Source organism: Octodon degus, unplaced genomic scaffold, assembly GCF_000260255.1.
Source record: "Octodon degus isolate 3935 unplaced genomic scaffold, OctDeg1.0 scaffold00132, whole genome shotgun sequence".
Classification (NCBI taxonomy): domain Eukaryota; kingdom Metazoa; phylum Chordata; class Mammalia; order Rodentia; family Octodontidae; genus Octodon; species Octodon degus.
In genome coordinates, this window is record NW_004524708.1 from 2874163 (window position 1) to 2896364 (window position 22202).

At 39.1% G+C, this 22202-nt stretch overlaps 1 protein-coding gene across 1 annotated transcript in view; it reads left to right on the top strand.

Annotated features, from left to right (window-relative positions):
- Nrg3 (neuregulin 3) overlaps positions 1 to 22202 on the top strand; it is a gene marked incomplete at its 5' end in the record, with an annotated part of 1166638 nt that overhangs the window by 1130992 nt on the left and 13444 nt on the right. The window contains 2 exons of the mRNA XM_004641247.1: positions 361 to 463; positions 6679 to 6805. Of these exons, the coding sequence (XP_004641304.1) occupies positions 361 to 463; positions 6679 to 6805 (230 nt within the window). The remainder of the gene's footprint in view (positions 1 to 360; positions 464 to 6678; positions 6806 to 22202) is intronic.

Consider the following 22202-nt stretch of genomic DNA (forward strand, 5'->3'; position numbering starts at 1 on the left):
ATTTTTTTGTGTTCTGTATTTGTGTCCATTCATTTTGGTTTCACTTTGATTTCCAAGTCCCATAAGTGCTATGTGTCCTAAAGTCCTAGAATTACTGGATAATATGATGTACAACTGTGATATGTGCAAGTCCTGACTCAACCATGCAGATGGAAAAGCTGTACATATAGCAACAGTTCTCCTTTAGAGCTCTGCAAAGAGACTGAACCATATTAATGTCCTCATATTTTTGTCCTATTCATGGCAGGAACAAAAACGTTGACTTTGAAAGACTCCTACCAGCTCAGAAGTACAAAGACAGAGTTTGTCGCTGCTGTGCCCTGCTAGCATCCATCTAATTTTGTTTTTTCAAATTCACAGAGAGTGAAGAAGTTTATCAAAGACAGGTGCTGTCAATTTCATGTATCATCTTTGGAATAGTCATCGTGGGCATGTTCTGTGCAGCATTCTACTTCAAAAGCAAGTAAGACCATTTCTCCCCAGTGTTAAAAGGTTGCTTCTCAAAGAAAGCACTTAGTCTTCTTTATGCTCTTGGTCTCTTCTCCAAGCAGAGGGATTCTGTGCAAATGTTCTAGCAGCCATAAGCAAAGGATTGAAGACTGGTGTGAGTAGTGTGTCCAGGCAAATGGGTTGGTGGGTATGAGGGATATCTTTGCTACATAGACTGATCATTTACAGGAGTTGATTAAATGCCATGTATCTGATGGTGAGCAAAGGGCTGACTGTTCTGAACAGGGGTCCACTGGAGTGAACCTAAACAGAGCCAACCATTTAGAGAACAAAGTACAGAACTAAAGAACTTTCATTTCATACTGTTTTTACTTCAAAAGCTTAAAGTTTTAACCAAACAGACAGACAGAATACTAAAAAAAAATGTACTTTGTTTGACCAACTGGTCTACACATTTGGAACTATAGAGTTCACATTGTGGTAGTGCCCTGAACTGGGACCAAGCCTTCAATACATGCTCTAACGTTCATGTTGTCAGGAAGCTTTCAGCAAATGAAGATGCTTTGTGTTTGTACTGTTCTCCAAATGAATTCTGATCATTATTTATGGAAATGATGCCATTTCTACTTAAAAATGCAGACAAAATCATTAGCCTTTTGAATATTTAAGCTTTAAAAAAAGTTGGACCAGATTTGGTCCCACAGCTTGTCTGAAATGCAAGCCAACATGTAATTGTTCTTCTTCTGGCTGATATTAGCCTAACCATTTGCTTTTCTAAAAATGGATTGATTTCCAGGTGTAGTTGAGAATACCTTTGTGCACATTGTGTACATTTATTTTTTAGAGAACTACAATTATGATCTAAAAATAAACAACAGGACTCAGACGTAGACACAGAAGCAGTGCCTATTATTTTTTAATAAAGTAATTTAGGAAAGTTTTGGATTTTCAGAATTGGTATACGAACAGTACAGAGACTTCTCATAAACCCAAGATCTCCTTTGAAATCTATTATCAACACCTTACATTAGAACAGCATGCTTGTCACAGATAATGGAATAATGTGAACACTTTCAGATCACCTTCATTCTTCACCCAATGCCATTTTCCTTGTTTCAAGACAACTCAGGGCTGTGGCAGTGGTAACTGCCCGGCTTGGGGATACTTCCTCTGTCCCACACATGTCAGGCTTCTCACGCATCAGGCCCTGATCCTTTTAATAGCCTGAGCTATACATTGCGTCACAGGTTTTTTCAGATACTGTGCTAGTCAGCTATTTCCTGGAATAATAAAACACCTGAAATAATCAACTTACAAAGAAGACAGACTGGTATTTGCTCTTTATTTTCAGCTTGCAGCTTTGTCAATTCCATTCCCTGATCGATTGGCCCCTTGTTTTTGGTACACCTCACGACTGAGGTGCTTGACAGAGGAAGCGTAGTTCCCACATGGTGGAATGTGCCAAAGAGAGACAGAAAGAGGCCCGGCCCAGCTGTCCTCCTCACAAGCATACTCCCAGTCATCAGAAACCCTCCCAGCAGCCTCCATCCCTGAAGTACCCAGCACCTGTCCTAAGCTCTAAGCTGGGACCAGGCCTTCAACATATGGGCTTCTGGGGGATATTTCAGATCCAAACTCTAGCAGCTAACATTGATATTTATTTTAAAATATTAAGCTGCCTGTGATACGAGGCTTTGAAGCTCACCAGTTTTGCTGTAAATCCCGTGCTGTTAACTCCCATGTTCTGTTGGCTCAGAGAGTCCTCTAGGTAGATGGCCAGCCTGCCCAGTGTGAGCCAGTGTTCTCTTCTGATAGCATCCCTCCCACCGAATGGTCTCCAGGCAGTTCATGTGCATGGTGGTCATGATTTTATTCCTGTTGCCGTAACTGCTTTCATGGCCTTATATTGTCACTTGCTTTTTGTGTTTTAAGGCAAATTTCATTATATTTCTTAGCCTCAGGATTTTGTTTGTAACCAAACAAACAAACTCTATGGGAACAAAAATAGTACCACCCTTATAGAACCGTGGTGAGGGCTAGATAGGATTGTGCTGTAGAGTACACAGCACAATGCTGACAGAGTGCATGCTCAGTGATGGCTTGCTGCCGCTGACACCCATTGTCCTCCACACTCCACACAAGGACTGGGAAACCATGTGGCCACAAAGTTAAGCCTATTCTCTGGAGAATATGAGGGGTCATCACACCTGGAAGGGTACAGGAAAGGTCTCCTCGTCAGAGCTGCGTGTGAGACAGAATTTCTATTTATTTATTTATTTATTTATTTATTTATTTATTTACCAGAGATCAAACTCAGGACCTTGTACTTGCCAGGCAGGTGCTTATGCCACTGAACCTTCTTCTCTGCCAGAAATCATATATTTAACAATAAACGAATTCCTATGAAGAAGCAGTTAAATGTTTATTTTTTATAATATAATTGGTAGTTGTACCACATGTAAGTGCAAAGCTGATTATGGCAATCCTAACGACAGAGCTGGCTAACCAGGGACCTCTGCCTTGAGGTCTGTCAGTCTGTTATCTGGGCGGCAGGTGGCCTCTGCAACCAGAAGTTCTTTCTGTGGCTTGGCAAGGGTGTTTATTGTAAACCTCATTCTGTCCCAGACTCACTATGGGAGACCAGAGGCCCAAGCTCTAGAGGAGCACCCCTGGGAGGCTGTCCTTCTGCCAGCCCATCAGGACACAGTCACATTAAACACACATACACACACACACACACACACACACACACACACACATATATATTCAAAGCCCTTTCCTACTGGAATCATATTTCTCCTCAGGTGCCCAGAGAGGATGCCTTTCTCCTTTCCCAGTTCCTAGGCACGGTCTTCATTTTTCCTTGCCTGAGAGAAACACTGTGCCCTGCTCCAAGCCCTTAGTCTATGTTCCTGAAAACAGTACAGACTTCATTATATACACATTTCTTTTCTGGATTCCTGTTTTGTTCCCTTTCTCAAACCTTGGGTATAACAGAGTAGGTAGACAATACCTTGATCACTCCTTACTAACAGATACAAAATAGGTCACCCCTGGTATAGCAGGTCTTAATTAGAAGGAATATGAGAGCAAAAGTTACCTCTGATTCAAGTATTTTGATAGGAAAGATGTTAAGGCAGGATGAAGAGCATCTTGAATTTGGAGGATTTCCTGATGCAGTTATTTGAACCCTCCAACAACACTAAAAACTGGGTAGAAGAAATTCTCTTGTGATCATTCACAATGAGACCACCTGTTCCCATACTGCCAATACCACTCTTGGTCAGACCTTTCCACTTGGCTGACATGGTTCGCAGGGAAACTATATAGTTTTAATGGACTCCTCTTTACTTTCAACTTTTATAGGCAAGAAGGATTAAGTTAACGGTAGGAGTACCTAGTAGGACTTGAAAACATTGATGACTCAACTCTCTAACTGGTTTGGGGATAAGAAAGGACTTGTTCGAGGAGGCAGAACTTGGGTTAAGTAATTAGCAAAATGAGAAACTCAGTAGGAAAGGAGGAGGACTAGCCAGGCACAGTGTAACCTGTCTCTTCCTGTGGATAGTGGGCATCTTCTGGAGTTCGAGGTTTCAGCTCAAAGGGACACTCTAAGGCACTGCTGGGATTGCTGTTAGCACAGGAGGTCTAAATCCTGGAAGTGTCAGGTGATAGCCTCCATCAATCACTTGCCCTGTTCCTGATAACCTAGCTCCAATCACAGGTAAGGTGAGGTTTGGAAAACAAGATCTTTGCCTCAAATTGAAGTACAAGATGGAGCCAAATTCAGAGCCCCTCTATGGGTTCCTTGAGGCCTTCATGGAGACTTGGTCCTATTCAAACTTCTCCTGCTACGCAATCCTATTTTCCTACTTTGTTTAGGCATTGGCCCCCAACTTTGTCCCTAATAATACTCCTGTATGCTATCTCCATCCCTACTTCCTTGGGAACTCAACCTATTATACAAAAGATACTGTCAGCCCACAAGCTTGTAATGCATACTGTTCCAAAATATCCACCACTTTTCTTTCTAATGCATTGGGCCAGAGAAAAAAAGCTCATGGCTTGTGAAGAGTTAAAACTGTGAAACTTAGAACACTGGCCTTGGGCCAGGAGCATTTTCAAGTACAATGCACATGGTCTTGTCCCCCAGAGAGAAACTTGCCCTGAGAAAGCGCTAATAGAGTTGTAGTCAGATGTTGCCCACTCATCTTCCCTGAGCAGAGGAAGGAGGTGCCAAAGAGTGTGTACCTAGGATCGGAGAAAATAGGCTCTCAAACAAAAGTCCACTTAGCTTGGAAAAAGACCATGTTGGAACTGCAATGCGACAGAAGGAAGACACTCTACACAAGGGCTTAGAAAACATGTTCAGATGCTTTCAGGAGGAACATATCCTTAGAAGTTTATCCTTCCAACTCCGAGTTGTGGGACTATGGAAAACATAGTGTTTCTGTCCTTCAATACTTAGGAGAGGAACCGAGTCCTGATTCTGTGCCACACACTGTTTTATTGCTTTGTAGTGATTCTCCTGGCCAGCACCCACTGCTTTCCCATTTGCTTCTTGAATGGATTCTGGGTAGGATTATGTGACCACCATGTGCTTCTTAAATGAGGACCTGATAGACTTAATTTTAATAATAAGCTACAGCTGAGTAATTAAGATTATTACAATTGGATTAAAACAACTGAAAGTGTTGGAGATAAGATTCCCACACATTACTAAATCATTAAAAGAAATATTTAAACAAACATAGCACTGGCGTTATAAGTTCAAATGAGAAATCAATGTGCATAACTTCCACATTCTTTAGAAAATACCAATGAGTGTAAAAATATTATATTGGTGCAATTTTTATTTTTATTTTTATTCTTTTGTCATTGGGCCCCAGGGACTTAATTCCTCTGATGCATCTGACCGCAAGACTGCCTAAGCTTCTTGCTAATTGAAAAAGAAAAGAAGCAGTTTGCTTGTCCTCTTGTGTTCAGTTGTCACAGTAGCCACAGAAGACAGCTCTCTCATGAGCTCCATGTGTAGATGAAGAAACCCAAGTTCTTCAAGGTTTAATTAATCACTGGGTAGTGATACTGCTGACTGACAGAGTCAGGGTTCAAACCCCACCACTGAGACTCCAGCACACATCTTCCAGGAGGGTTTCTTGCCTGAGAATCTCACTGTAGAGTAGAGATGCAGTCCAGCAGCATTTCTCCTAGCCCAAGAACCTGGGGCAGAGGCATGCTTTAAAGAGAGGCCTCTGCTAAGACGATTCTGTGAGTGCTGCTCCTCATGCTGAGCATAGTTGCTGGGAAGCTCTCAGGGCAGAGAAGCTCATCAAACAGTAGTTTTCTACTCTGCTGTACACACCAATGGACCCAGGCAATAGGCACTCCACCCAGCAGGCAAGAACACTTTACTTGGAAGTCAAAAATCTAGACTAATCTCAGCCTCTCCTCTTAGCAGCTGAGGGGCTATATGTAAGTGGCTTGGCAATGGCAATTCTGAGTGGACAATATACACCCATGGGTATGGGATGAAAGTCAGTCCCTATTTCTGATTCTGTGGTATTGGGCCAATGCTTTATCTTGTTTGTGCTTCAATTTTATCATCTTTTAAATGGATATACTATTGGCTCATCAGAATCATTGTTTAAAAAGTGAATGAGTCAATACTTATAAAATACTTAAATGGTATATTTGAACATTACTATGTAACCACAAGGTTTAAAAAAGTGATTTTTTTATTATTTGGACTGTTGCTAATAATAAATGAACTCTGTCTAGACAGTGAAAGACAGAAAACACACAATTTTATACCTCTGTAAGCTGTGTATGTAAGCCACACATGTCGATATTGAATAAATGTAAATATGCCTCTGTAATAAGTGGTATGGGGCTGTCAGCAACTTCTCTTAAGCATTTCAAACTCTTTGTAGCTTAGCACTTAGGGTCAGGGACCTTTTGCAACCATGGAAGTTAGGAAAACATGCTACGTTCCTAGCTGACTTTGGAGTGCCATTGATCATAAATCCCTGGAGGAGACTAAATCATACCAGCTTTTCTCTTGATTGAAAATATTTCTTGGCAGGGTTGGAAGTGAGAGAAGGGCTCTTTATTAAATAACTTTATCTCATTGTGGCCATGATAATTGTAGCCATCGGGAATGAATGGACCTCGAAAATTAAGCCAACTACAAGCGTATGTAAATCCTTATGCATATGTTTATACCTGCAGGAAACAAGCTAAACAGATCCAAGAGCAACTGAGAGAGTCACAAAATGGTAAAAACTACAGTCTCAAAGCATCCAGCATGATGTCAAAGCCAGAGAGCTTGGTGAAGGGCCATGTGCAGCTGCAAAACGTGAGTCACAACCCCATCCCTTCCTCCTAGGGCCCATCTGAGAGCCCGTAGCTAAGAAGGGAGAAGGAGTCTACAGTCACACTTGTGTATTTTTCAGTACTTTATACAGATCTTTGCAGAAATCATCCCACAAGTATGTAAGTGCTAGCGTGCATATTACATGCCTATGTGTACATCAGATGAAAGAATATAATTACATTTCAACTGCCGATTTGAATCCAAATGTGAATTGATGGCCAGTAGATATAAGGGCTTCAGTTGGTCGGTCCCTAAACACTTCCAAATATTTGCTTTGTATGAGAAATAGTGTGCAGCACCAGGCATGCAATGCTCTTTGCTTTGTGCAAATTTACATAGAAAAAGAAATGCAACCACTATCAGCGGGATGTGAGGAATGTGTGGTGAGCTGTGACTGTTCCTGCTATAGCTGAGGCCAAGAGGAAGAAATCAGCAAGAGAAAGGTGAAGCAGCTGGGGCTGCTCGCATATGGTCAGGCTTTCACTGGGCATCATCCAGTAGTCAAAGGACTATGAGTGAGAGACAGAAACATGCAGAAAGAACAGAGCCTTAAAATTGCTGGAGTGCTAGCTAACCTGCAGGCCACTCCAGATTTTGGGGTACAGAGAGGCGAGGGCTAAGCATGAGAGTTGAGCTACCAAAGTCCGTCCTTCTAACACTAGCTCTTCTATGGACAGTATAACATAAATTTCAATGCAAATTCTTCCCCAAGATTCTTTGAAAAGTCTTAATTTCTGAGTTGTATTGCAAAACACTAAGTTAAAGAGAAGAGATTCCTATCTAGTCCACACTGAAAATATTCCTTCTGTGGTAGCGATTCTTTGCCTTCATGTGTGATTATGCTTCTAGATTCTGAGGCACTAAAGGAAGGAAGAGAGGCCACTGTGTAAACCTAGTATTTGAATATAATAAGCAATCACACAGGAGTCATTCACACTCATCCAATTGCTTGCATCAATGGAAATTCATACAGCATTTGTGATTCTAAGAATTCATTACCCAAAAAGTCACCATTATGATGTACATACCAGATGGACTTAGATGGTTGAATGTGCAATTCATAAATCAGAATTGCTTTCCAGCAAAATTTCATTCAACTTTTATTCATGGCAATATTTGGCAATTGTTCTTTGCAGAAACACCCAAGAATGCTTTGGCTAATGAGTTCTAATGAGGGTGCTCCAGGGTCCTTAGACAAGGCTGGCAATGGAGGTTGTTTCAGTGACTTGGCAACTAGTGCAGTGCAAGATGAATAAAGCTGGACCCTGTGGAAGCAACAAGGACAGATTTCCACCAATCAGAGAGCATGGAAACAGGGAAAGGGGTCAACTCATATGAAAGGAAGTGGCTGGGCCTTGCAAAGGATGAGGGAGGGAAGGGAAAAGCAGGCAGGGAAGGTTCAGAGTGAGAAGCTGAAAAGGAGCAAAGGGAAGATCTGATCAGTGTACATGCCATCAGGTGCTGGGTCTGCAATAGTGCTGGAGCTTGTGCTCTGTCCTCATGGAGCTCGGGGACAAATCCCCTGTCCTTTGTGAACAACACGCCAAAGCCATGGCCTTCGGGGCCTTGTGACAGAACTCCTGTGGCAGAGGAGATGCATGCTCCTACTTATAAGGCTTTTCATGAGTACTTTAGAAAAAGGAATGGCCTATCAGTTGCTGGTTAAAACAAACTTTTAAGTTCTCTCTCCAGCCTTGAGTTTTGTGTCTTTTTGTTTTTATGCAGGCACCTTACGAGTCAGGGGTCATCCCAGGAATGCATCCTTAAGCTAACTTGATGTCTGTGTCTTTTTCTCTGGGTAGAGGAGATCAGTGAAAGCGTTTGTTTGATGAGACTAAGGTTTCTGTTGCCTAAGGTGAAACAAGGGAGTTTAGGAAAGGGTCTCTGCAAGTTGCTATTCATTTTACAGAATTGTGTTACAGGCAGAGTGCTTATGCATGCGTGTGCACACACACAGACACAGACACACACACACAGACACACACACACACACACACACACACACACACACTGAACCATGCCCTTCTTATTTGTCTAGCACATGATGACTGCATTTTCTGTTTGCTGTACAGCTGCCGCATACTCAGGTGAGGTGGTCACATAGTAGTTCGCAAAGTGGCCACGCTACAGTGTTTTCATGCATTACCTTGCAAGTAGACAGACATTCGAGGTCTTTCCTATGGTTTGCTGTTACAAACAATTTAAAATGTTGTATTCATTGCTGTGCTTTGCCCGTCTTCATGTGATTAAGAGTTGCGATGATCAGAATTACAAGCAAGAAGTGACCAGCTAGGCATTTCCAGCATGCGAAAGACCTTGGGGGCTGTGACTTTATTTCTTTTTTCTTTCTCTTTTCATTACAGTCCACCAGGACCTCACATTTTGGATATTGGTACAGAGAAGCTTGAGTCTCAATGGGCCCTTTCTTCAGAGCCCCAGAAAGGGTATAAGGATAGCATCTTTTGTGTTCCTACCATTGTGCATGAGAACAGGGAAAAGCGTGACCATATATTCTGTATTTCTTTTAGGTTCTCAGCAGGACTGTATAACAAAAATGGGTTTTACAAGAGGAAAACAGGTTTATTAGCATAGACATCATCAATTTCCCATGTGGGGCACCCCCAAATTAGTAACATATGGGGATATTTAGACTCTAAGCTTCTATATCACATTAGGCTGAGAGAAAAGGAATCTGGGGCTTTTGAATGGAGGAAGTACTTCATGGGACGGTGACCAGGAAAACCATGAAACACAAGGTTAGTAAGGGTGCACTATTGGTAAGAGTTGGCTAGAGCAGTCTTTCTGAACAGCAGAGGGAGACATTTATGCAATAGGAAAATCTGTGCCCTGGTCTGCTGAGTTGTTTGTGTATTTACTGGTTCTCAGTGATTTTAGCTCAAAATCTGTATGTCAAAGAACATTTTGCAGTAGCATATTCTGGCACCCTCCTCTACACATGAGATATTTTGTCTCTGACATATGATGTGCTTTGCTAAGATTACACATTCTATGACTGTCAAGGAGAAAACAGATATAAGAAATATAATAGGAAGACATTTAAGAACACTCAGGAAGATAGAAAGGGGTAGTGGAGAGCTATAGGTACTAAGCCATTGCATTCTACATGTAATTGGCTTAGATGCAAGGAGCTCTCTGAGCAGATTCACCAGATTGGAGGCTATAGATGTGTCTCAGTGATACAGCACTTTTCCTGCATGTACAAGGCCCTGAGTTCTGACCCTAGCATCAGAAAAAAATTGAAGGACCAGAATGAGTTAAACAAATTGCTTTTGCTCAGACATCTGTCAGTTTCAGGGCCAATAGGCCATGTTGGTGATGGCCAATTTTGTTTTATCATTACTAGATTTTTATGACAAAAGCCCTGGGTCTGAAGGATCCAATAGACCAAGCATGGCCACCCACTGCAGAACACCAATCAAGAAGATGAATGGTAGAGACAGGAGCTTTAGTCAGCTTGGCCACACTGGAAAATGACTGATGAAGAGATTCAACATCTGACTTTAAGGGGATGTGAGAACCTTTGAGGTATCATAGTAAAGGCCACCAAAAGCAATGTTTGGGGATTTGTGTGACTGGGGCTTGCTCAGCTGGCAGCGTAGGTAATCCTGATCAAGATGCAATCTGGCCTGTTATGGTTTGTAGACTGTTTCTGACTGTCAGAAAACTCTTGTTTGAAGGGTAAAATCTGTTTCTCATGAGAGGATTGCTCCTGTGCCTCCAGGATGATCTCAGTTCCCTCACGTCATGAATGTCTGACAGGCCCTGCTTTTCCTGGGATTGAGGTGACTGCTGGTTTTAGACAAGGATTATGGAGACATATGGTAGTCCATCTGGGAATTCTGGAAAAAGACGTTGTAAAAGCCAGACACTGAACTTCCTGGCAAAACTTGGAAATACCTTACTTACTCTTAAACTGGTGTCTTACAAGCTTTTAAACAAACACTTAAGAGAAGAAGAGCATGTCTTGAAGTAACTCTGAGCAGAGAGCTGCCCCAAAGTGCTAAGGGAAGAGGTAGGTAGCAAAGAAGGCAGAGATGACAGATTTTACCCTCTCCATTACCCCAGGCATCTCTACAGGCCTAGCCTCTATGTCCTTGTTATGACGTCTTTATCACTTTTGCTTTGCTAATTTCTCAGCAGGAAATGGCATTCTTTGACTTTTGCAAGAATTAATTCAAGAGTAAAATACAGTGCTCAGTAATACATTTCTAGTTAAATTTCTTGTTTGTGAATTATATGCTGATTCTCTTGGTTCACAATATTATTACAGGAAGCAAATGCCATTTTGACAGCAATTTTCCATGCTGTAAGTTTTGAGAGAAAATAATGATGGGGGTTAGATAATAATAATCCATCAAAAAGGAAGTAAAATTTTTAAGAACCTTTGATTCCCATTAGTGCTATCTTAGAAGATGTGAGGAGAAGCATAGAGGGAATCTGCACTTGGAGGCCAAGAAATGGTTATTCTTAGGGAAATTAGTAATCTGATATGTGACTAAGAATATTTGGGAGCAGATTAAAATGCAAATATTCTGGACACTCGAGAAAGCATTTTTCCTTTGTAAGCTCATTTTTTTTAATAAGGGCTATGAGGAAGTACTAATGTCAATGATAGCAGTGGTAAATGAAATAGTAATAATGTGTAATAGCATGTTCCATGCTGAGTGCATACACTGCATCATGATGAAAAATGTTATTGTCTTGTTTCTATTCTAAAAACGTGTACTTAATTTATGCCCAAAATATGCCAAAGAGAGGAGAAACAGGCTGAGAGTTTGAGCATTACTCCGGGTAGAGTAGCTAGTGACAGAGGTAAACCCACATCTTTGGAACTCAGTGAATCTCCACCAGGGCTACCCCTCTGCTCCCCAGACATTTGACAATGGTAGTAAATACCCTCACTGTGTCCTTTTGAGGACAAGGCTGCCAGAATCCAGTGGGCACAAGTCTGGATTTCTGTTAAGCGTTCTAAAATGCTCAACTAACTTCCAAGACTGAGTATTACCCTTCCTTAAATGTCAGAAGTTTAGAGCAAGTCCAGTCCAGAGTTCGTGCTCAGGTTGCAAATGTGACCCTCAGGAAATTCACCACACCCAGATCCATCATCAAGTCTCCCATTGCTGGCACTTGTTTGCATTAGGACAGGAGTCACAGCCACCCAGGCACACTGTCATGTTTGTGAGAAAAAAAAACCTCAGAGCTTATCCTATCACTGCAAAGCTGTCCTTGTTTTATCTTGAATTCCAGGTTAACTACTTGAAATTCTGTGCAAATGGCACTCTTTAACAAATGAATTGTCTATGTCTGCCATCCCTTTAAGTGCATTAAACATTCATGGGCAAGGGTTTCACTTTATAGTCCTTTGAAAAGATGTGTAACACTTGTGTGGAGAAGCAGTGAGATATTCTGGAGATGCTGAAGAGGGAGGGGGAGTGGGAGCAGGACACAGAGAGAGGGAGAGAGAGAGAGACAGACAGACAGACAGACAGACAGACAGACAGACAGACAGACAGAAACACAGAGAGAGAGAGAGACAGAGACAGACAGATAGACAGATGGACAGGCAGACGGATGGATGAAGAGAGACAGAGAGAGAGGTAGAGAGAGAGACAGAGAGAGACAGAGAGACAGAGAGACAGAGACAGAGACAGAGACAGAGACAGAGACAGAAAGATGGATAGAGACCCTGACAGCCTTACAAGCCTGTAGATCCTACTTGGGATAATTGATAACTTTCAGAGTCATCAGCAGACTGGAGTGACAATTCTGTCTGCTTCTAAGATCAAAAGGAAAGCAGTGAATGGGACTTCTTTCCTTTTAAAATGAAGGAAAAAAATGAACTAAGTTATAGAGTTGAGGACAGAAAATCATATAGCTCTTCCCACTTTTTATTCCAATAACCCTCAGAAGAAAAATAGGTTTGTGGGTGGGAGTAACATCTATGAGGAAAAACTAGAAGATAACCTTTACATGTTAAAGTAGAAAAATAAAAATTCAATAACCTTAATTATTGTTACCCAGGCATATATTTATTCAGCATTGCTTACTGAATACTTTTCTGTTGGGTACTACATAGAAAGCCTAAAATATAGATTATTTCTGTCCTAGGTCAATACTAACGGGAGCTATAGAAGCACATACTATTTCTTACTACAGCTAAGTTGCGTCCAAATGTTGTCACAGAATGAAAAATTACATCTGGAACTGGCTAACATGATGTTTGAGCTGAGTGCTGAGGATGAGATTTGTTGAACTTGGATAGGGTAGATGAGATGAAGTAATTTCTTCATAGCTTTAAAGTTAATTTCGAATAGCTCTAATCTAAAAATCTAATCTCTTACTTGAAATACCAAGTTCTAACTTATTAATTAAATATAGACTCACATATTCATATCTTCATTGAATGTAGGTGGAATAGCTAGTGATATAGTGGAAAGAGTTTCCCAACCTAAAAGATACTAGAAACAAGTTTTGTTCTCCCAAAGGGAAGAATGAAATTAAGGAACAATGGAGGTTAAGAGCAGAATATATTTAATGGGGAAAAGAAAGCTTCTGTCCAAGACAGGGACAGAAGAGGAAGCATGGTTACCCAGGAGTCTGTAGCTTCTAGGGATTTTTATAGAGCATAATCATGAAGTAAGGCAGGTCTAAGGTGGAAAATATGGGAATTTACACATGAGGTGGGACAAAACTCTGGTCAAGCAAGATTACAGGGACAGTTGCTCAGGTAAAATTGATTAAATCTGGGCTCAAATGGGAACTCCAGTCAAGTAGCAAGCAGGCTTAATATAAAACAGAGGTTTTTCCTGGAGAGGGTTGGGTTAGTAACTCGCAGTTCCTGGCTTCCTCAAGGTGGTAGAGACCTATTTAGAGTATCAATCCCTGATTTTTATCCTTGGGGAGGTAGGCATTTGTTTGATCTTTTGTCTTGAGGTCTGCCCACAGCAGAAGTGTCTCTCTTTCACAGTTACAAGGTATCTTGTTTTCCATAGTGGCTCCTTCTGAGGGCCTAATCCTTTCTAACTGCCTGTACTACTTCTGACTCAGCTGCCCACAACACTAGGAATTATCAAGCAGCATCTAAAAATTACCAGGTATGTGATAAGTCAGCATTAGGAATCAAAATTCTCATAAGATGGCTTTACTTTTTATATCTCGTTTTTATACTTTTTGTAATAAAATGTCCTTGCTCTCTAGGCATTCAGAGAGTTTTCTAAGTAGCAGATACTCATTCAGTAACCTCACATATGTGGAATGTTAAAAACAGCAAGGCCCATACCCTATGGCACACAGGCTATTGGTGTAAGGAGAAGGTGGGTTCAAAGTCCTGTTCCTTTGCTTTGGAGATGTGCCAAATCCTGCCATTATTAGAATTTCTCTGCTGAGTATGGTACAAACATTTTCAAATCTGTACCAGTGGTCAAGTTGCTTTGAATTAATTGCACTTTGAAATTCATATGAAATTGCCCTTGAGAACCAATCATCATAACTCCACTTCTCCGTTCTCTGGGCTTGTAAGTCAGACTGGCAATGAAAACTTTGATACAGACCTAGATGAGCTGGCAGCACTGCGGAGAAACACACATTGAAAACTGTTCTGAAATGTCTTTCCTTCTGCCTTTACTGCCCGACTCACAGTGTTGTCTGGAAGCTAGAAAGATATTTAATTGGAAATCACTGACACTTAGGCTGAAAGGACCAGTGAGAGGATTGTAATATCTCAATCACTGTCAAAGTGACACTTTGTGTGTTATACTAAATGAGGTCTTATCAACACATATGCATGCAACGCGTCATGAAGTGGGCTAGGGAAAGTTCATGGTCACATTCCAGCCTTTGTCTCATACAGATGATGTCATAAGGGAGGAAAGCCCAGACTGCCACTGATCTAAGCACTTAAATTTCACTGTAGGCCTGCCCTGGTGGATGGGGCTTGGTAGACCTTCTCTGTGTAAACTGGAACTGTATGTGTTTTTTGAAGAAATTATAATCAGTGCTTTCAGGAGAAAGAATAGAGTTCAATGGTTGTAATCCTGAGCATAGAAGCTAACTCAGAAGGCAGACTGGTTTGCCAACTCAGAGGGCGGACTGATAAAAAACCAACCAAACTCAGATATACTAAGATTTTGAACAGACTGTGTCTCTTGGAGCATAGAACTTAGATCCCCAGGAAATGAAAGGGAAGGTGAATTCTGCCCTTGGTCGCTAAATTGCCTTTCCCTTTTTATAAAGATATTTTTAAGCAGACTTTGTTTTCTACACAAATTCTTTTTTGTTGACACAAATGTTGAGAAGATACTACAAAGAGTTCTCCTACAGTCTGACCACAGTTTCTTCTATTTTCACACCATGCACTAGTATGGTCCATTTGTTAAATTCAAGGACCCAATACTGATGCATTATTCCTATCTATGCTTGACTCAGATATACTAAGATTTTGACCAAACTGCTGCTTCTGTTGTGAACTCATCCAGGAAAACACTGGACACTTACCTGTGGTTCCTTGGCTCTTCGTGGCTGTCACAGTGTGACAGCTTTTATTTTCATTGACCTTGACCATTTGGAGTAGTACTCGTCCAGTATGTTGTATGATGCTCCTTTATTGGAATCTAGTGGGTTTCTCCTGATTACACTGGGTTAAGAGTTTGTCAAAGAAAGACAACATAGTGCCAATTCAGCACATCAGGTCAAGGGTATACACTATTATTACTCTTTGTCACTGCTGAGGTTGACCTTCTCCTCTGTCCAAGGTAGTATTTGTAAGGTTTGTCCATGATAAAGATGCCTTTCCTTCTCTCTCACTTTGCACAGACTACTCTGAGAAAGGGGGAGACAATGTTTAAGGAATACAGAGTTGGAGTGTTTTACCCTGATGGTGGACTGTAATGTCTTTGGATACTACTCCAAAGAGTCTGTTTCTTCTACCCCATTACTGTTTTTATTTCACCATTTGCATCAGCATAAATTCATTGGTATTTGTTTTCTACTTTGATTTAAAGAGTTAGATGCATCTTTATTTCGTGATTGCACTATCCTGCTCTGGCCACTGATACATCTTTTAGTTGGTGCTGCCACTGTGACCTCGCCTGTCAATTCATTATCACCTTTTGAGTTCCTTGTTGTTGATTTTGAGCTCAACTGGGTGCTCCAGGCTCATTTTATGTACTGCCTGTCCCAACCCTAGAATGACACATTTCTCCAGTTGCATTCCTTTCACTGCACACAACTTTGAAACAAGCTCTGGGAGCCAGGAGTGCTTCTTATATTTAGATGGCTTAGTGCAGCCCTCTTTGTAGTTAGAGATCACAGACAGATCTTCAAAATGTAGCTACATTTGCCTAAACATAAACTCATGTTGATGTCCCCTCTACTCAGCCTTAACCCATTACCACATGGGTTCCAGCTGCTACTCTTTGCTTATTTATAAATTCTCACCCCACTAGGGAAAAAGCCTGGTTCCCTTTATCTACCACCCCTGTACTTAACTACTCAATCACAGAAAAAAAATATATAGTGATATATATCAGAATCACAATAACTGATTACATATATCTCCTTATTACGTAGTATGACAGCCCAACAGCACTTACCCTCCTTCCTTTTCTCTTCAGTCTTGCTGACTTCACTCATTTCCAGAGTTGCTTAGGCAGCACCCCTTACCTCCACCCACACCTTCCCACTGATGCTCATTTATGCACTTGTCCTACAGAGAGATTCATTTGTCAGAGTCTTCCTGGAATTCCTCGACATCCCAAATCATATCTATTTTATTAATAGCCTTATCTTATTGCTTTAATAGAGCTTGGACTATGAGGGAAACATGTTTTCCCTGTGAATTCTGTAAGTTTGTGTATTTTTAGAATTTGGTTCATGTCAATTATCAAATTTGAGAACATCAAATTACTCAGAGGATCCCTTAATCACCTGTTCCCTCCCCCCACCAAGGGACCTGGAGGAATACCCTCCCCCTTTTTAACTTGGGTTTTAGGTAATTTGAGTTATTTTTGTCACCTACTCCACCCCACCCCTTTTAGCTTAAGTAGAGATGGACCAACATTTTTACCTTTTGAAAGAATCAAGTTTGCTTTTAATTGATTTTTCACTATTACTTTTCTATTTTCAGTTTCATGAAAGTTTTTCTTGATTTCTTTATTATTGCATGTCTGCTTGTTTTAGATCTAATTGGCTCTTTATTCTGTAATTTCCCAAGATGGGAATATATATTATTGATTTTAGGTTGTTCTGTTTAAATATAATAGCTTGGTACTGTAAATTTACCTGTAATAACTACAATCATTGTCTCACACAAATTTTGATAAATTGCATTTTAATTTAGTTACACAGTATTTTTAACACTTCTCTTGACTTCTTTTCTGACCATTGCATTTTTATAAGTATGTTGTTTAATCTCCAAATATTTTGGAATTTTTCAACTGTCTTTTACTCAATGATTTCCAATTTAATTCTAGTGTAATCTGAAAACATACTTTTATAATTTTATTTACTTAAATTTTATAATGTATACTATGTGGTTTAAAAAGGTTATTTATGTTGGCTAATTTTGCATGTGAGTTTGAGAAAAATGTGTAATCTACTGTATTACACAAACATTAAGCAAACAGCAGTTATTTCAGTGTACTGTTTAGTTATATTTAATGAGTTTTCTGTTGGATGAGGGAATTATTATAAATGGAGAATGAACTCTTCAAATACAGTAGCTTTATTTTTCTTTCTAGCTCATTAAAGATTTTTCTTTACATATTTTGATGCTTTTTGGTCAGGTTCATAATTATTTTATTGGTTTTGGAAAATTGACCCATTTATTACTAGAAAAGTGACACCTTTCAAACCTGCTTTTTCCTGCTAATTTTTTTTCATGGTACCAGGGATTGAACTCAGGACCTTGCACTTGCCAGGCAAGCACTTATTCTACTGAGGTATCTCTCTGACCCCAGTGATAATTTTGTTTTAAATAAGCTTTATCTGAAATTTTTAGTGTTACTTTAGCTTTTTCACATCAATGTTAACATGGAGCATATTTTTTTGTATCCATTTTCTCTTATCTTTTCTGTTTTGTTTATGCTTAAAGTGTTTCTTACATACAATATATAGCTGGATTTTTAAAAGACATATGCTGACATTCTCTATTTTGTAATTGGGCTTATTTAAACAAACCATGTTTAATATGATTGTAGATATAATTTAATTATCTGCCACTCTGTAACTGGTTTATATTCTTTGCCCTTTTTCTTTGCTTTTTGTGCTATTTCTTTCTCTTTTAGTTTTCATTATTTTATGATCCCATTTTCTATCTTCTCTGCCATATCTATTATATTTTTAAATCTCAAACTAAATGCAGATGCTGAAATGAAATACTATGAGAGAAAGAAAATAGGTTCAAAATAATAAATCTTGATGGTACATTTGTGTTTATGGACCAAAATGGTATGAGTAAAAATGACTCTATTGTATAGCAAAAATCCAAATAACTGTTTTCATTTTTTATGTAATTGATACAGGGTCTCACTATGCAGTTTGGACTCACAGTAATTCTCCTGTTTTTAGCCTCCCCAGCACTGAGATTACAGGTGTGCACCACTGTGCCAGGTCTTGGTAGCCTGCTAAGCACATCCATGGGTGGGGCTGGTGCAGCATGTGGTGCTGGGGATTGAACTCCGGTCCTTGTGATTGTCTAAGCAGGCACTTAGTCAGCTGGGCTATCTTGCTGGCCCAATAATCCAAATATTTGAAAGAAAAGATTTAGAAAATATGTGTTGAGTACTATCAATAAAAAGAGCACATAAGGCTGGGCAGGTAGAGAAAGCATAAGCACCTCCTTGGCAAGTGCAAGGTCCTGAATTCCATCTTCAGTATAATAAATAAATAAATAAATAAAAAAGCATGCGATAGGCTCTTTCTGTCACTAACCTTTATCCAGGCTGTTGGAAAAAGACCTCCATTTCTCACAGCTCAAAGCAGAAATGGAACTAATGGTGAAAATTAAATTATGAATTAAGTAAAATTGGAATGAGTTACCAACCTAGTGGTTATCGATTTCTGTAGAACATTGTGATCCTGCAGAACAGTTGGCTAACGCCGCACCCACATAGGTGCAGCTGGGGAATGGAGACTCATCTTGTCCAGGTTGCCTGGCGAGGCCTCTCGATGGCTTCTGTGGCTGGACCATCAAGACCTTTGAGTTTCTCTTCTAAACTAATTTGTTAGAAGGGGGAAGAGCAAGTTCTGTGTCTGCATAAGAACCTTGGAGTCAGATAGGGTTTTGATTATGCCACAGTAAACACATTCATTCTAGCTTTTTCCATGCAGTAAAACAGAGGCTTTTCCATCATTTATTGGAGATTTGTTGTTTGACATTGCTGAAAACAATCTTCTTTGCTGAACTATTTGCACATCTTCTTTTTCTCTTACCAATTTTATCCAGTTTGTACAGGTCCTTTTCATAAATTAAGACTCCATGTCAAGCTGTGACCATTACTGCCATGGCGTGGCTTATTTTGAAAGTACTTAAAAATAAAACATGGACTTAGAACTTCAAACTTAAAAGTATTAACCCTGAAGTTCTCCTGTACTCCACAGCTCATACTTGGAATATACAGCCCTGTGTGACATAACGTTGGGGTTATGTTCTTAGCAATGCATCATTAGATTTCATCATTTCACGTGCTTCATTGAATGTAGTTAAACCTACATGGTACAAGTCAATCCTTGGCATGGCCTTGTGGTACAATCAAGAGACGGGGCATGAGAAGGTGAATAAGAGTGCTCCTGGTCTATGATTTCTTACTGTTTAGTATGACACAGCAGGTATATACTTTACTCAGTAGCATAATGATCACTTATTATTATCAAGTGTTCTGCCCTACACAATTAATTGGCAGGGGAGTTGTGTTTACGCCAGGATTGCCACAAGCACTGTGGTATTGTACAATTATTATATGACAAGATCACCAGGTGGTGGATATTTTCCGCTTCTTTGCAGGGCCATTATAATAGATGCAGTCTGAATATCCATAAAGTTGCTATGTGATACAGGACTATACTTTTCCTCAAAGATAAAACTCACACAATAGTAGTATATAGTCAACTGTTTGGAAATCTGCATACTGAGGGAATACATGAAAACACACATACGAATACAGAATATTACATGTACATATAAAATCTGTATATAAGTAAACACAAAGCTAACTATGTATGTATATGTATATATATATATATTCAATATATATACATATTTCATTTCATAATTAGGTTCATGTTAATTCTTTCTTGTATCTTGTTTTCATTCTTCAGATGACTTTAGTGTTCATTTTTGGACATTTCTATTATTTGCACTGGTTTCATTTTTATTATCAGAAAATGAACACTGTGCTATTGATACGCCCTTAGAAGTCTATCATTTCATTCTTTTGCAATTATATCAATGGTGGAAATCCCAGCAGCAATGATTTAGATTGAAAGGTATATATGCAAATGTTTGAAACATACTGTTGATTTGTTTTCTAATGATACCATCACCTCTCCTCTTCCCAGTCCTTCCTTTTATTATTTATTCTTTTTTTTTTTTTCCTGGAACCGGGGATTGAACTCAGGCCCTTGTGCTTGCCAGGGAAGCACTTATTCCACTGAGCCATCTCCCCAGTCCCTATTTATTCTTGAAATATAATTTTGTCTACACTGACTCCTGCCCTATAAAAGTGAGTACAACAGTACAGCTTCCCTATGCACATCCATATCTGTATTTATTTTTTCTGTGAAACTCTTATTTGCACTGTTGCTTTTAGTGTTTTCCAATTAATTTCTGTACAGATTTTGCATTGCAAAACTCATCTCTAATGTATGAAAACAATATTTTCTCAGGTTTTTACTTGTGTTTTGACTTAATAATGATCATTTTTGCTGCGAGATATTTCAATTGGTGTGTAATCACATTTAACATATATATTTTTTTCTTTATAGTCGATTTGTTTTGTAACCTAGAAAAAATGTCTTACTCCCTTAAGGACATAAATAAATATATCTGCATAGATTTAGAATGCTTTTGAAAATGTTTTTATATGAAATGCATTCTTATTAAATCCTAAATGTATACATTAAAATAAAAATACACCTTACTATTACTGCTATTATGCTGATTGCCAAAGAGATTCTTTTATTTTATGGGATCCATTTAGTACACTCTGCCTTGTGACATAGTCAAATTAGCAGAGCCTTTGTGGTTTACATTTGTGGCCATTAAGGAAGCCTGCCATTCTGTTCATCTCTTCAATCCCCAGTGTGTTTTTTGTGTTTATCCTTTCTTGTTTACTTGTAGCAATTTAAATGTATTGTTTTCATGAAAGTAGAAAATGAATTAATTTTGCTTTCTTGGATCACAATTGCTCCAGAACTTCTATCCTTAAATTGCATATTTTTCTTACTGGCTTGAAACACTGTAACAGATTATTGTAACATTTAAGAACCGTGTGCTAACCAGTTGTGCCACTGGAGCTTGAGATTCCCATAACAGAAATGAGGGCTTCAGTGTGCCTGAGTTTGCCATGGACTTCATGCAGAGCTATCAGTTTTCCTTTCATGATCTACAAAAGTATAAATTAATCATTGCGTAGGTCATTTTTCTATTATGAAATACCCATGTTTGTCTTTTATTAAACAAATTTTATATGGAAATATATTTTATTGATATTACTGCTGTTATAAGCTGCCTCTTTTTCCATAATTTTTAAGATTTACCTTTACACATCCTAAAATATTCCATTTAATTCTTTTTCCTTTTTAAAATGGAGCTATTTCAACTAGTAGATGATGGAATTTAGTAAATCAATGTATGTGTGAATCTCCATCTTTTAGCAGTTAAATATAACCATCAACAGTATTGTCATTACTAATAGTTTTATACTTTCCCTGACATTATTTTTATGATATTTTTAATTTGCAAATTACCATTCTCTCTTGTTATATACCATTGTAATTTTTATTGAATTAATGTTTCAATTTTTTCTTTCTCTTGTTTTTATATATTGCTCATATTTTAGTGATTATATGAATGTTTGCATTGTCAGTCTGCAAAGAAATGAGCATCAATATTTTACCCAAAACCTGCTCTTGATAACCAGATGATATTCTTTTTTATAAATCATGCTTCTCTCTTTTCTTCCTTGCATTACTTATTGTTATTTATTGTGTTGGTTAATTTTCTCTTGTTGCTGAGACAAAATACCCAAAAACCAAATTTAAAGGAAGAAAGGTTTATGTAGTTTACAGAGTTTAGAGGTTTCAGTCCACAATCAGGTGCTTCCAAGGCAGGGTGGCATGACAGAGGGGCAATGCTTTAAGG